This window comes from Mobula hypostoma, chromosome 2 (assembly GCF_963921235.1).
Source record: "Mobula hypostoma chromosome 2, sMobHyp1.1, whole genome shotgun sequence".
NCBI lineage: Eukaryota > Metazoa > Chordata > Chondrichthyes > Myliobatiformes > Myliobatidae > Mobula > Mobula hypostoma.
Window position 1 is genome coordinate 162,008,435 of NC_086098.1, and position 17,425 is coordinate 162,025,859.

Sequence of the window (17,425 nt, forward strand, 5' to 3'; positions counted from 1 at the left end):
CCCCATTCCCCACTCACAATACCCCATTCCCCATTTCCCATTCCCCATTCACAATCCCCCCATTCCCCACTCACAATCCCCCCATTCCCCATCCCCCCATTCCCCACTCACAATCCCCCCATTCCCCATTCCCACTTAGAATCGTCCCCATTCATCACTCACAATCCCCCATTCCCCATTCTCACTCACAATCCCCCATTCCCCATTACCACTCACAATCCTCCCCATACCCCACTCACAATCCCCCCATTCCCCACTCACAGGTCCCCAATTCCCCACTCACAGGCCCCCCATTCACCACTCAGAATCCTCCCCATTCCCCACTCACAATCCCCCATTCCCCAATCCCCACTCACAATACCCCATTCCCCACTCACAATCCCCCCATTCCCCAATCTCAATACCCCATTCCCTGCTCATGATCCTCCCCTTTCCCTGCTCACAATTCCCCCCTTCCCCGCTCACGATTCTCCCCCTTTCCCACTCACAAACCCCCGTTCCCAGCTCACGATCGCCCGTTCCCCATCCCCCCTTTCAATCCCACCATCCCCCCCTCGATCACTCGATCAACCCATCCTCCCTAGCTCCCCTCATTCCCCACTCGTTCCCCCATTCGCCACACAATCTCCCCATTCCCCACTCACAATACCCCATTCCCACTCACAATCCTCCTCATTCCCCACTCACAATCCCCCCATTCCCCATTCCCACTCAGAATCCTCCCCATTCCCCATTCACAATCCTCCCCATACCCCACTCAGAATCCTCCCCATTCCCCACTCAGAATCCTCCCCATTCCCCACTCACAATCCTCCCCATTCCCCACACAATCCTCCCCAATCCCCACACAATTCTCCCCATTCCCCATTCCCCATTCCCCACTCACAATTCCCCACTCACAATTCTCCACTCACAATTCCCCACTCACAATTCCTCACTCTCAATCCCCCATTCCCCATTCCCCACTCACAATTCCCCATTCCCCACTCACAATACCCCATTCCCCATTCCCACACACAATCCCTCATTCCCCCTCACAATACCCCCATTCCCCATTCCCCACTCTCAATACCCCATTCCCTGCTCATGATCCTCCCCTTTCCCCGCTCACAATTCTCCCCCTTCCCCGCTCATTATTCTCCCCCCTTTCCCGCTCACAAACCCCCGTTCCCCGCTCACAATCGCCCTTTCCCCATCCCCCTTTTCAATCCCACCATCCCCCCTCGATCACTCGATCAACCCATCCCCCCTAGATCCCCCCCATTACCCACTCAAGTTCCCCCATGCACCACACAATCTCCCCATTCCCCACTCACAATCCCTCCATTCCCACTCAGAATCCTCCCCATACCCCACTCACAATCCCCCATTCCCCATTCCCCATTCCCCACTCACAATATCCCATTGCCACTCACAATCCCCCATTCCCCACTCACAATCCCCCATTCCCACTCACAATCCTCCTCATTCCCCACTCACAATCCCCTCATTTCCCATTCCCACTCAGATTTCTCCCCATTCCCCATTCCCACTCAGAATCCTCCCCATTCCCCATTCACAATCCTCCCCAATCCCTACACAATTCCCCATTCCCCACTCACAATTCCCCATTCCCCACTCACAATACCCCATTCCCCATTCCCACACACAATTTCCCCATTCCCACACACAATTTCCCCATTCCTCACTCACAATTTCCCCATTCCCCACTCACAATTTCCCCATTCCCCACTCACAAATTCCCCATTCCCCACTCTCAATACCCCATTCCCTGCTCATGATCCTGCCCTTTCCCCGCTCACAATTCCCCCCTTCCCCGCTCACAATTCTCCCCGTTCCCCGCTCACAATCCTCCCCCTTTCCTGCTCACAAACCCCCGTTCCCCGCTCACGATCGCCCTTTCCCCATCCCCCCTTTCAATCCCCCCAGCCCCCTCGATCACTCAATCAACCCATCCCCCCTAGATCCCCCCATTACCCACTCAAGTTCCCCCATGCACCACACAATCTCCCCATTCCCCACTCACAATACCACATTCCCCATTCCCAGTCCCCCCATTCCCCACTCACAGTCCCCCCATTCCCCACTCACAATCCCTCCATTCCCACTCAGAATCCTCCCCAATCCCCACTAACAATACCCCATTCCCCACTCACAATATCCCATTGCCACTCACAATCCCCCATTCCCCACTCACAATCCCCCATTCCCCACTCACAATCCTCCTCATTCCCCACTCACAATCCCCCATTCCCCACTCACAATCCCCCATTCCCCACTCACAATCCTCCTCATTCCCCACTCACAATCCCCCATTCCCCATTCCCACTCAGAATCCTCCCCATTCCCCATTCACAATCCTCCCCAATCCCTACACAATTCCCCATTCCCCACTCACAATTCCCCATTCCCCACTCACAATACCCCATTCTCCATTCCCAGACACAATCCCCCATCCCCACACACAATCCCCCATTCCCCACTCACAATCCCCCATTCCCCACTCACAATCCCCCACTCAGAATTCCCTAATCCCCACTCACAATACCCAATTCCCCATTCCCACACACAATTTCCCCATTCCTCACTCACAAATTCCCCATTCCCCACTCACAATCCCCCCATTCCCCATTCCCCACTCTCAATACCCCATTCTCTGCTCATGATCCTACCCCTTCCCCGCTCACGAACCCCCGTTCCCCATCCCCCCTCGATCCCCCATCTCCCCATTTCCCCCATTCCCTACTCAATTTCCCCCATTCCCTACTCAATTTCCCCCATTCCCCACACAATCTCCCCATTCCCCACTCACAATCCCCCCATTCCCAACTCACAATCCCCCATTCCCCGTTCGCCATTCACAATCCCCCATTCCCCATTCGCGATCCCCCCATTCCCCATTCCCACTTAGAATCCTCCCCATTCATCACTCACAATCCTCCCCATTCCCCATTCCCCACTCACAATCCCCCATTCCCCATTCCCACTCACAATCCTCCCCATTCCCCACTCACAATCCCCCCATTAAACATTCCCACTCAGAATCCTCCCCAATCCCCACACAATCCCCCATTCCCCACTCACAATCCCCCATTCCCCAATCCCCACTCACAATCCCCACTCAGAATTCCCTAATCGCCACTCACAATACCCAATTCCCCATTCCCCACTCACAGTACCCCCATTCCCCACTCACAGTACCCCCATTCCCCACACACAATTTCCCCATTCCCCACTCACAATTTCCCCATTCCCCACTCACAAATTCCCCATTCCCCACTCTCAATACCCCATTCCCTGCTCATGATCCTGCCCTTTCCCCGCTCACAATTCCCCCCTTCCCCGCTCACAATTCTCCCCGTTCCCCGCTCACAATCCTCCCCCTTTCCTGCTCACAAACCCCCGTTCCCCGCTCACGATCGCCCTTTCCCCATCCCCCCTTTCAATCCCCCCATCCCCCTCGATCACTCAATCAACCCATCCCCCCTAGATCCCCCCCATTACCCACTCAAGTTCCCCCATGCACCACACAATCTCCCCATTCCCCACTCACAATACCACATTCCCCATTCCCCACTCACATTCCCCCCATTCCCCACTCACAGTCCCCCCATTCCCCACTCACAATCCCTCCATTCCCACTCAGAATCCTCCCCAATCCCCACTAACAATACCCCATTCCCCACTCACAATATCCCATTGCCACTCACAATCCCCCATTCCCCACTCACAATCCCCCATTCCCCACTCACAATCCTCCTCATTCCCCACTCACAATCCCCCATTCCCCATTCCCACTCAGAATCCTCCCCATTCCCCATTCACAATCCTCCCCAATCCCTACACAATTCCCCATTCCCCACTCACAATTCCCCATTCCCCACTCACAATACCCCATTCTCCATTCCCAGACACAATCCCCCATCCCCACACACAATCCCCCATTCCCCACTCACAATCCCCCATTCCCCACTCACAATCCCCCACTCAGAATTCCCTAATCCCCACTCACAATACCCAATTCCCCATTCCCACACACAATTTCCCCATTCCTCACTCACAAATTCCCCATTCCCCACTCACAATCCCCCCATTCCCCATTCCCCACTCTCAATACCCCATTCTCTGCTCATGATCCTACCCCTTCCCCGCTCACGAACCCCCGTTCCCCATCCCCCCTCGATCCCCCATCTCCCCATTTCCCCCATTCCCTACTCAATTTCCCCCATTCCCTACTCAATTTCCCCCATTCCCCACACAATCTCCCCATTCCCCACTCACAATCCCCCCATTCCCAACTCACAATCCCCCATTCCCCGTTCGCCATTCACAATCCCCCATTCCCCATTCGCGATCCCCCCATTCCCCATTCCCACTTAGAATCCTCCCCATTCATCACTCACAATCCTCCCCATTCCCCATTCCCCACTCACAATCCCCCATTCCCCATTCCCACTCACAATCCTCCCCATTCCCCACTCACAATCCCCCCATTAAACATTCCCACTCAGAATCCTCCCCAATCCCCACACAATCCCCCATTCCCCACTCACAATCCCCCATTCCCCAATCCCCACTCACAATCCCCACTCAGAATTCCCTAATCGCCACTCACAATACCCAATTCCCCATTCCCACTCACAGTCCCCCCATTCCTCACTCACAGTCCCCCCATTCCCCACTCACAGTACCCCCATTCCCCACTCACAGTCCCCCATTCCCCACTCACAATCCATCCATTCCCACTCAGAATCCTCCCCAATCCCCACTCACAATCCCCCCATTCCCCATTCCCCATTCTCAATACCCCATTCTCTGCTCACGATCCTCCCCTTCCCCGCTCACGAACCCCCGTCCCCCCTCACGATCGTCCGTTCCCCATCCCCCCTCGATCCCCCATCTCCCCATTTCCCCCATTCCCTACTCAATTTCCCCCATTCCCCACACAATCTCCCCATTCCCCACTCACAATACCCTATTCCCCTTTTCCCATTCCCCACTCACAATCCCCCCATTCCCCATTCACCATTCACAATCCCCCATTCCCCATTCGCGATCCCCCCATTCCCCACTCAAGTTCCCCCATTCCTCACACTATCTCCCCATTCCCCATTCCCCACTCACAATACCCCATTCCCCATTTCCCATTCCCCATTCACAATCCCCCCATTCCCCACTCACAATCCCCCCATTCCCCATCCCCCCATTCCCCACTCACAATCCCCCCATTCCCCATTCCCACTTAGAATCGTCCCCATTCATCACTCACAATCCCCCATTCCCCATTCTCACTCACAATCCCCCATTCCCCATTACCACTCACAATCCTCCCCATTCCCCACTCGCAATCCCCCCATTCCCCATTCCCACTCACAATCCTCCCCAATCCCCACACAATTCCCCATTCCCCACTCTCAATCCCCCATTCCCCAATCCCCACTCACAATCCCCCACTCAGAATTCCCTAATCCCCACTCACAATACCCAATTCCCCATTCCCACACACAATTTCCCCATTCCCCACTCACAAATTCCCCATTCCCCACTCACAAATTCCCCATTTCCCACTCACAATTTCCCCATTCCCCACTCACAATCCCCCCATTCCCCATTCCCCATTCCCCACTCTCAATACCCCATTCTCTGCTCATGATTCTCCCCCTTTCCCGCTCACAAACCCCCGTTCCCCGCTCACAATCGCCCTTTCCCCATCCCCCTTTTCAATCCCACCATCCCCCCTCGATCACTCGATCAACCCATCCCCCCTAGATCCCCCCATTACCCACTCAAGTTCCCCCATGCACCACACAATCTCCCCATTCCCCACTCACAATACCCCATTCCCCATTCCCCACTCACAGTCCCCCCATTCCCCACTCACAGTCCCCCCATTCCCCACTCACAGTCCCCCCATTCCCCACTCACAATCCCCCATTCCCCACTCACAATCCCCCATTCCCACTCACAATCCCCCATTCCCCACTCACAATCCCCCATTCCCACTCACAATCCTCCTCATTCCCCACTCACAATCCCCTCATTCCCCATTCCCACTCAGAATCCTCCCCATTCCCCATTCCCACTCAGAATCCTCCCCATTCCCCATTCACAATCCTCCCCAATCCCTACACAATTCCCCATCCCCACACACAATCCCCCATTCCCCACTCACAATCCCCCATTCCCCACTCACAATCCCCACTCAGAATTCCCTAATCCCCACTCACAATACCCAATTCCCCATTCCCACACACAATTTCCCCATTCCTCACTCACAAATTCCCCATTCCCCACTCACAATTTCCCCATTCCCCACTCACAATCCCCCCATTCCCCATTCCCCACTCTCAATACCCCATTCTCTGCTCATGATCCTACCCCTTCCCCACTCACGAACCCCCGTTCCCCATCCCCCCTCGATCCCCCATCTCCCCATTTCCCACATTCCCTACTCAATTTCCCCCATTCCCTACTCAATTTCCCCCATTCCCCACACAATCTCCCCATTCCCCACTCACAATCCCCCCATTCCCCACTCACAATCCCCCATTCCCCGTTCGCCATTCACAATCCCCCATTCCCCATTCGCGATCCCCCCATTCCCCATTCCCACTTAGAATCCTCCCAATTCATCACTCACAATCCTCCCCATTCCCCATTCCCCACTCACAATCCCCCATTCCCCATTCCCACTCACAATCCCCCCATTAAACATTCCCACTCAGAATCCTCCCCAATCCCCACACAATCCCCCATTCCCCACTCACAATCCCCCATTCCCCAATCCCCACTCACAATCCCCCACTCAGAATTCCCTAATCGCCACTCACAATACCCAATTCCCCATTCCCACTCACAGTCCCCCCATTCCTCACTCACAGTCCCCCCATTCCCCACTCACAGTACCCCCATTCCCCACTCACAGTCCCCCATTCCCCACTCACAATCCCTCCATTCCCACTCAGAATCCTCCCCAATCCCCACTCACAATCCCCCCATTCCCCATTCCCCATTCTCAATACCCCATTCTCTGCTCACGATCCACCCCTTCCCCGCTCACGAACCCCCGTCCCCCCTCACGATCGTCCGTTCCCCATCCCCCCTCGATCCCCCATCTCCCCATTTCCCCCATTCCCTACTCAATTTCCCCCATTCCCCACACAATCTCCCCATTCCCCACTCACAATACCCTATTCCCCATTTCCCATTCCCCACTCACAATCCCCCCATTCCCCATTCACCATTCACAATCCCCCATTCCCCATTCGCGATCCCCCCATTCCCCACTCAAGTTCCCCCATTCCTCACACTATCTCCTCATTCCCCATTCCCCACTCACAATACCCCATTCCCCATTTCCCATTCCCCATTCCCCATCCCCCCATTCCCCACTCACAATCCCCCCATTCCCCATTCCCACTTAGAATCGTCCCCATTCATCACTCACAATCCCCCATTCCCCATTCCCACTCACAATCCCCCATTCCCCATTACCACTCACAATCATCCCCATTCCCCACTCGCAATCCCCCCATTCCCCATTCCCACTCAGAATCCTCCCCAATCCCCACACAATTCCCCATTCCCCACTCTCAATCCCCCATTCCCCAATCCCCACTCACAATCCCCCACTCAGAATTCCCTAATCCCCACTCACAATACCCAATTCCCCATTCCCACACACAATTTCCCCATTCCCCACTCACAAATTCCCCATTCCCCACTCACAAATTCCCCATTTCCCACTCACAATTTCCCCATTCCCCACTCACAATCCCCCCATTCCCCATTCCCCACTCTCAATACCCCATTCTCTGCTCATGATTCTCCCCCTTTCCCGCTCACAAACCCCCGTTCCCCGCTCACAATCGCCCTTTCCCCATCCCCCTTTTCAATCTCACCATCCCCCCTCGATCACTCGATCAACCCATCCCCCCTAGATCCCCCCATTACCCACTCAAGTTCCCCCATGCACCACACAATCTCCCCATTCCCCACTCACAATACCCCATTCCCCATTCCCCACTCACAATCCCTCCATTCCCACTCAGAATCCTCCCCATTCCCCACTCACAATATCCCATTGCCACTCACAATCCCCCATTCCCCACTCACAATCCCCCATTCCCACTCACAATCCTCCTCATTCCCCACTCACAATCCCCCCATTTCCCATTCCCACTCAGATTTCTCCCCATTCCCCATTCCCACTCAGAATCCTCCCCATTCCCCATTCACAATCCTCCCCAATCCCTACACAATTCCCCATTCCCCACTCACAATTCCCCATTCCCCACTCACAATACCCCATTCCCCATTCCCACACACAATTTCCCCATTCCTCACTCACAATTTCCCCATTCCCCACTCACAATTTCCCCATTCCCCACTCTCAATACCCCATTCCCTGCTCATGATCCTGCCCTTTCCCCGCTCACAATTCCCCCCTTCCCCGCTCACAATTCTCCCCGTTCCCCGCTCACAATCCTCCCCCTTTCCTGCTCACAAACCCCCGTTCCCCGCTCACGATCGCCCTTTCCCCATCCCCCCTTTCAATCCCCCCATCCCCCTCGATAACTCAATCAACCCATCCCCCCTAGATCCCCCCCATTACCCACTCAAGTTCCCCCATGCACCACACAATCTCCCCATTCCCCACTCACAATACCACATTCCCCATTCCCCACTCACAGTCCCCCCATTCCCCACTCACAGTCCCCCCATTCCCCACTCACAATCCCTCCATTCCCACTCAGAATCCTCCCCAATCCCCACTAACAATACCCCATTCCCCACTCACAATATCCCATTGCCACTCACAATCCCCCATTCCCCACTCACAATCCCCCAATCCCCCCTCCCAATCCCCCTCATTCCCCACTCACAATCCCCCATTCCCCATTCCCACTCAGAATCCTCCCCATTCCCCATTCACAATCCTCCCCAATCCCTACACAATTCCCCATTCCCCACTCACAATTCCCCATTCCCCACTCACAATACCCCATTCTCCATTCCCAGACAAAATCCCCCATCCCCACACACAATCCCCCATTCCCCACTCACAATCCCCCATTCCCCACTCACAATCCCCCACTCAGAATTCCCTAATCCCCACTCACAATACCCAATTCCCCATTCCCACACACAATTTCCCCATTCCTCACTCACAAATTCCCCATTCCCCACTCACAATTTCCCCATTCCCCACTCACAATCCCCCCATTCCCCATTCCCCACTCTCAATACCCCATTCTCTGCTCATGATCCTACCCCTTCCCCGCTCACGAACCCCCGTTCCCCATCCCCCCTCGATCCCCCATCTCCCCATTTCCCCCATTCCCTACTCAATTTCCCCATTCCCTACTCAATTTCCCCCATTCCCCACACAATCTCCCCATTCCCCACTCACAATCCCCCCATTCCCCACTCACAATCCCCCATTCCCCGTTCGCCATTCACAATCCCCCATTCCCCATTCGCGATCCCCCCATTCCCCATTCCCACTTAGAATCCTCCCCATTCATCACTCACAATCCTCCCCATTCCCCATTCCCCACTCACAATCCCCCATTCCCCATTCCCACTCACAATCCTCCCCATTCCCCACTCACAATCCCCCCATTAAACATTCCCACTCAGAATCCTCCCCAATCCCCACACAATCCCCCATTCCCCACTCACAATCCCCCATTCCCCAATCCCCACTCAGAATTCCCTAATCGCCACTCACAATACCCAATTCCCCATTCCCACTCACAGTCCCCCCATTCCTCACTCACAGTCCCCCCATTCCCCACTCACAGTACCCCCATTCCCCACTCACAGTCCCCCATTCCCCACTCACAATCCCTCCATTCCCACTCAGAATCCTCCCCAATCCCCACTCACAATCCCCCCATTCCCCATTCCCCATTCTCAATACCCCATTCTCTGCTCACGATCCTCCCCTTCCCCGCTCACAAACCCCCGTCCCCCCTCACGATCGTCCGTTCCCCATCCCCCCTCGATCCCCCATCTCCCCATTTCCCCCATTCCCTACTCAATTTCCCCCATTCCCCATTCACCATTCACAATCCCCCATTCCCCATTCGCGATCCCCCCATTCCCCATTCACCATTCACAATCCCCCATTCCCCATTCGCGATCCCCCCATTCCCCCACTCAAGTTCCCCCATTCCTCACACTATCTCCCCATTCCCCATTCCCCACTCACAATACCCCATTCCCCATTTCCCATTCCCCATTCACAATCCCCCCATTCCCCACTCACAATCCCCCCATTCCCCATCCCCCCATTCCCCACTCACAATACCCCCATTCCCCACTCACAATCCCCCATTCCCCGTTCGCCATTCACAATCCCCCATTCCCCATTCGCGATCCCCCCATTCCCCATTCCCACTTAGAATCCTCCCCATTCATCACTCACAATCCTCCCCATTCCCCATTCCCCACTCACAATCCCCCATTCCCCATTCCCACTCACAATCCTCCCCATTCCCCACTCACAATCTCCCCATTAAACATTCCCACTCAGAATCCTCCCCAATCCCCACACAATCCCCCATTCCCCACTCACAATCCCCCATTCCCCAATCCCCACTCACAATCCCCCACTCAGAATTCCCTAATCGCCACTCACAATACCCAATTCCCCATTCCCACTCACAGTCCCCCCATTCCTCACTCACAGTCCCCCCATTCCCCACTCACAGTACCCCCATTCCCCACTCACAGTCCCCCATTCCCCACTCACAATCCCTCCATTCCCACTCAGAATCCTCCCCAATCCCCACTCACAATCCCCCCATTCCCCATTCCCCATTCTCAATACCCCATTCTCTGCTCACGATCCTCCCCTTCCCCGCTCACAAACCCCCGTCCCCCCTCACGATCGTCCGTTCCCCATCCCCCCTCGATCCCCCATCTCCCCATTTCCCCCATTCCCTACTCAATTTCCCCCATTCCCCATTCACCATTCACAATCCCCCATTCCCCATTCGCGATCCCCCCATTCCCCATTCACCATTCACAATCCCCCATTCCCCATTCGCGATCCCCCCATTCCCCACTCAAGTTCCCCCATTCCTCACACTATCTCCCCATTCCCCACTCACAATACCCCATTCCCCATTTCCCATTCCCCATTCACAATCCCCCCATTCCCCACTCACAATCCCCCCATTCCCCATCCCCCCATTCCCCACTCACAATCCCCCCATTCCCCATTCCCACTTAGAATCGTCCCCATTCATCACTCACAATCCCCCATTCCCCATTCCCACTCACAATCCCCCATTCCCCATTACCACTCACAATCCTCCCCATTCCCCACTCGCAATCCCCCCATTCCCCATTCCCACTCAGAATCCTCCCCAATCCCCACACAATTCCCCATTCCCCACTCTCAATCCCCCATTCCCCAATCCCCACTCACAATCCCCCACTCAGAATTCCCTAATCCCCACTCACAATACCCAATTCCCCATTCCCACACACAATTTCCCCATTCCCCACTCACAAATTCCCCATTCCCCACTCACAAATTCCCCATTTCCCACTCACAATTTCCCTATTCCCCACTCACAATCCCCCCATTCCCCATTCCCCACTCTCAATACCCCATTCTCTGCTCATGATTCTCCCCCTTTCCCGCTCACAAACCCCCGTTCCCCGCTCACAATCGCCCTTTCCCCATCCCCCTTTTCAATCCCACCATCCCCCCTCGATCACTCGATCAACCCATCCCCCCTAGATCCCCCCATTACCCACTCAAGTTCCCCCATGCACCACACAATCTCCCCATTCCCCACTCACAATACCCCATTCCCCATTCCCCACTCACAGTCCCCCCATTCCCCACTCACAGTCCCCCCATTCCCCACTCACAATCCCCCATTCCCACTCACAATCCCCCATTCCCCACTCACAATCCCCCATTCCCACTCACAATCCTCCTCATTCCCCACTCACAATCCCCCCATTCCCCATTCCCACTCAGAATCCTCCCCATTCCCCATTCCCACTCAGAATCCTCCCCATTCCCCATTCACAATCCTCCCCAATCCCTACACAATTCCCCATTCCCCACTCACAATTCCCCATTCCCCACTCACAATACCCCATTCCCCATTCCCACACACAATTTCCCCATTCCCACACACAATTTCCCCATTCCTCACTCACAAATTCCCCGTTCCCCACTCACAATTTCCCCGTTCCCCACTCACAAATTCCCCATTCCCCACTCTCAATACCCCATTCCCTGCTCATGATCCTCCCCTTTCCCCGCTCACAATTCCCCCCTTCCCCGCTCACAATTCTCCCCGTTCCCCGCTCACAATCCTCCCCCTTTCCTGCTCACAAACCCCCGTTCCCCGCTCACGATCGCCCTTTCCCCATCCCCCCTTTCAATCCCCCATCCCCCTCGATCACTCAATCAACCCATCCTCCCTAGATCCCCCCATTACCCACTCAAGTTCCCCCATGCACCACACAATCTCCCCATTCCCCACTCACAATACCCCATTCCCCATTCCCCACTCACAATATCCCATTGCCACTCACAATCCCCCATTCCCCACTCACAATCCTCCTCATTCCCCACTCACAATCCCCCCATTCCCCATTCCCATTCAGAATCCTCCCCATTCCCCATTCCCACTCAGAATCCTCCCCATTCCCCATTTCACAATCCTCCCCAATCCCTACACAATTCCCCATTCCCCACTCACAATTCCCCATTCCCCACTCACAATTCCCCATTCCCCACTCACAAATTCCCCATTCCCCACTCACAGTCCCCCCATTCCCCACTCACAGTACCCCCATTCCCCACTCACAGTCCCCCATTCCCCACTCACAATCCCTCCATTCCCACTCAGAATCCTCCCCAATCCCCACTCACAATCCCCCCATTCCCCATTCCCCATTCTCAATACCCCATTCTCTGCTCACGATCCTCCCCTTCCCCGCTCACAAACCCCCGTCCCCCCTCACGATCGTCCGTTCCCCATCCCCCCTCGATCCCCCATCTCCCCATTTCCCCCATTCCCTACTCAATTTCCCCCATTCCCCATTCACCATTCACAATCCCCCATTCCCCATTCGCGATCCCCCCATTCCCCATTCACCATTCACAATCCCCCATTCCCCATTCGCGATCCCCCCATTCCCCACTCAAGTTCCCCCATTCCTCACACTATCTCCCCATTCCCCACTCACAATACCCCATTCCCCATTTCCCATTCCCCATTCACAATCCCCCCATTCCCCACTCACAATCCCCCCATTCCCCATCCCCCCATTCCCCACTCACAATCCCCCCATTCCCCATTCCCACTTAGAATCGTCCCCATTCATCACTCACAATCCCCCATTCCCCATTCCCACTCACAATCCCCCATTCCCCATTACCACTCACAATCCTCCCCATTCCCCACTCGCAATCCCCCCATTCCCCATTCCCACTCAGAATCCTCCCCAATCCCCACACAATTCCCCATTCCCCACTCTCAATCCCCCATTCCCCAATCCCCACTCACAATCCCCCACTCAGAATTCCCTAATCCCCACTCACAATACCCAATTCCCCATTCCCACACACAATTTCCCCATTCCCCACTCACAAATTCCCCATTCCCCACTCACAAATTCCCCATTTCCCACTCACAATTTCCCTATTCCCCACTCACAATCCCCCCATTCCCCATTCCCCACTCTCAATACCCCATTCTCTGCTCATGATTCTCCCCCTTTCCCGCTCACAAACCCCCGTTCCCCGCTCACAATCGCCCTTTCCCCATCCCCCTTTTCAATCCCACCATCCCCCCTCGATCACTCGATCAACCCATCCCCCCTAGATCCCCCCATTACCCACTCAAGTTCCCCCATGCACCACACAATCTCCCCATTCCCCACTCACAATACCCCATTCCCCATTCCCCACTCACAGTCCCCCCATTCCCCACTCACAGTCCCCCCATTCCCCACTCACAATCCCCCATTCCCACTCACAATCCCCCATTCCCCACTCACAATCCCCCATTCCCACTCACAATCCTCCTCATTCCCCACTCACAATCCCCCCATTCCCCATTCCCACTCAGAATCCTCCCCATTCCCCATTCCCACTCAGAATCCTCCCCATTCCCCATTCACAATCCTCCCCAATCCCTACACAATTCCCCATTCCCCACTCACAATTCCCCATTCCCCACTCACAATACCCCATTCCCCATTCCCACACACAATTTCCCCATTCCCACACACAATTTCCCCATTCCTCACTCACAAATTCCCCGTTCCCCACTCACAATTTCCCCGTTCCCCACTCACAAATTCCCCATTCCCCACTCTCAATACCCCATTCCCTGCTCATGATCCTCCCCTTTCCCCGCTCACAATTCCCCCCTTCCCCGCTCACAATTCTCCCCGTTCCCCGCTCACAATCCTCCCCCTTTCCTGCTCACAAACCCCCGTTCCCCGCTCACGATCGCCCTTTCCCCATCCCCCCTTTCAATCCCCCATCCCCCTCGATCACTCAATCAACCCATCCTCCCTAGATCCCCCCATTACCCACTCAAGTTCCCCCATGCACCACACAATCTCCCCATTCCCCACTCACAATACCCCATTCCCCATTCCCCACTCACAATATCCCATTGCCACTCACAATCCCCCATTCCCCACTCACAATCCTCCTCATTCCCCACTCACAATCCCCCCATTCCCCATTCCCATTCAGAATCCTCCCCATTCCCCATTCCCACTCAGAATCCTCCCCATTCCCCATTTCACAATCCTCCCCAATCCCTACACAATTCCCCATTCCCCACTCACAATTCCCCATTCCCCACTCACAATTCCCCATTCCCCACTCACAATACCCCATTCCCCATTCCCAGACACAATCCCCCATCCCCACACACAATCCCCCATTCCCACACACAATCCCCCATTCCCCACTCACAATCCCCCACTCAGAATTCCCTAATCCCCACTCACAATACCCAATTCCCCATTCCCACACACAATTTCCCCATTCCTCACTCACAAATTCCCCATTCCCCACTCACAATTTCCCCATTCCCCACTCACAATCCCCCCATTCCCCACTCTCAATACCCCATTCTCTGCTCATGATCCTACCCCTTCCCCGCTCACGAACCCCTGTTCCCCATCCCCCGTCGATCCCCCATCTCCCCATTTCCCCCATTCCCTACTCAATTTCCCCCATTCCCTACTCAATTTCCCCCATTCCCCACACAATCTCCCCATTCCCCACTCACAATCCCCCCATTCCCCACTCACAATCCCCCCATTCCCCGTTCGCCATTCACAATCCCCCATTCCCCATTCCCACTTAGAATCCTACCCATTCATCACTCACAATCCTCCCCATTCCCCATTCCCCACTCACAATCCCCCATTCCCCATTCCCACTCACAATCCTCCCCATTCCCCACTCACAATTCCCCATTCCCCAATCCCCACTCACAATCCCCCACTCAGAATTCCCTAATCGCCACTCACAATACCCAATTCCCCATTCCCACACACAATTTCCCTATTCCCCACTCACAGTCCCCCCATTCCCCACTCACAGTCCCCCCATTCCCCACTCACAATCCCTCCATTCCCACTCAGAATCCTCCCCAATCCCCACTCACAATCCCCATTCCCCACTCACAATATCCCATTGCCACTCACAATCCCCCATTCCCCACTCACAATCCCCCATTCCCCACTCACAATTTCCCCATTCCCCACTCACAATCCCCCCATTCCCCACTCTCAATACCCCATTCTCTGCTCATGATCCTACCCCTTCCCCGCTCACGAACCCCTGTTCCCCATCCCCCGTCGATCCCCCATCTCCCCATTTCCCCCCATTCCCTACTCAATTTCCCCCATTCCCTACTCAATTTCCCCCATTCCCCACACAATCTCCCCATTCCCCACTCACAATCCCCCCATTCCCCACTCACAATCCCCCCATTCCCCGTTCGCCATTCACAATCCCCCATTCCCCATTCCCACTTAGAATCCTCCCCATTCATCACTCACAATCCTCCCCATTCCCCATTCCCCACTCACAATCCCCCATTCCCCATTCCCACTCACAATCCTCCCCATTCCCCACTCACAATTCCCCATTCCCCAATCCCCACTCAGAATTCCCTAATCGCCACTCACAATACCCAATTCCCCATTCCCACACACAATTTCCCTATTCCCCACTCACAGTCCCCCCATTCCCCACTCACAGTCCCCCCATTCCCCACTCACAATCCCTCCATTCCCACTCAGAATCCTCCCCAATCCCCACTCACAATCCCCATTCCCCACTCACAATATCCCATTGCCACTCTCAATCCCCCATTCCCCACTCACAATCCCCCATTCCCCACTCACAATCCTCCTCATTCCCCACTCACAATCCCCCCATTCCCCATTCCCACTCAGAATCCTCCCCATTCCCCATTCCCACTCAGAATCCTCCCCATTCCCCATTCACAATCATCCCCAATCCCTACACAATTCCCCATTCCCCACTCACAATTCCCCATTCCCCACTCACAATACCCCATTCCCCATTCCCACACACAATCCCCCATCCCCACACACAATCCCCCATCCCCACACACAATCCCCCATTCCCCACTTACAATCCCCCATTCCCCACTCACAATCCCCCACTCAGAATTCCCTAATCCCCACTCACAATACCCAATTCCCCATTCCCACACACAATTTCCCCATTCCTCACTCACAAATTCCCCATTCCCCACTCACAATTTCCCCATTCCCCACTCACAATCCTCCCATTCCCCATTCCCCATTCCCCACTCTCAATACCCCATTCTCTGCTCATGATCCTACCCCTTCCCCGCTCACGAACCCCCGTTCCCCATCCCCCCTCGATCCCCCATCTCCCCATTTCCCCATTCCCTACTCAATTTCCCCCATTCCCCACACAATCTCCCCATTCCCCACTCACAATTCCCCCATTCCCCGTTCGCCATTCACAATCCCCCATTCCCCATTCGCGATCCCCCCATTCCCCATTCCCACTTAGAATCCTCCCCATTCATCACTCACAATCCTCCCCATTCCCCATTCCCCACTCACAATCCCCCATTCCCCATTCCCACTCACAATCCTCCCCATTCCCCACTCACAATCCCCCCATTAAACATTCCCACTCAGAATCCTCCCCAATCCCCACACAATCCCCCATTCCCCACTCACAATCCCCCATTCCCAATCCCCACTCACAATCCCCCACTCAGAATTCCCTAATCGCCTCTCACAATACCCAATTCCCCATTCCCACACACAATTTCCCCATTCCCCACTCACAGTTCCCCCATTCCCCACTCACAGTCCCCCATTCCCCACTCACAATCCCTCCATTCCC

General features: G+C 55.1%; 2 protein-coding genes across 4 annotated transcripts in view; both read left to right on the plus strand.

Annotated features, from left to right (window-relative positions):
* osgn1 (oxidative stress induced growth inhibitor 1) overlaps window positions 1-17,425 on the plus strand; it is a 155,400-nt gene that overhangs the window by 76,034 nt on the left and 61,941 nt on the right. The gene's annotated exons all lie outside the window — the stretch shown is intronic.
* On the plus strand, window positions 6,090-10,909 carry LOC134357690 (uncharacterized; the record flags this gene model as incomplete). Its single annotated transcript, XM_063069312.1, has 2 exons — window positions 6,090-6,150; window positions 10,845-10,909. Coding segments are annotated over 2 exons (126 nt in total), but the record flags the coding sequence as incomplete, so codon positions are not given.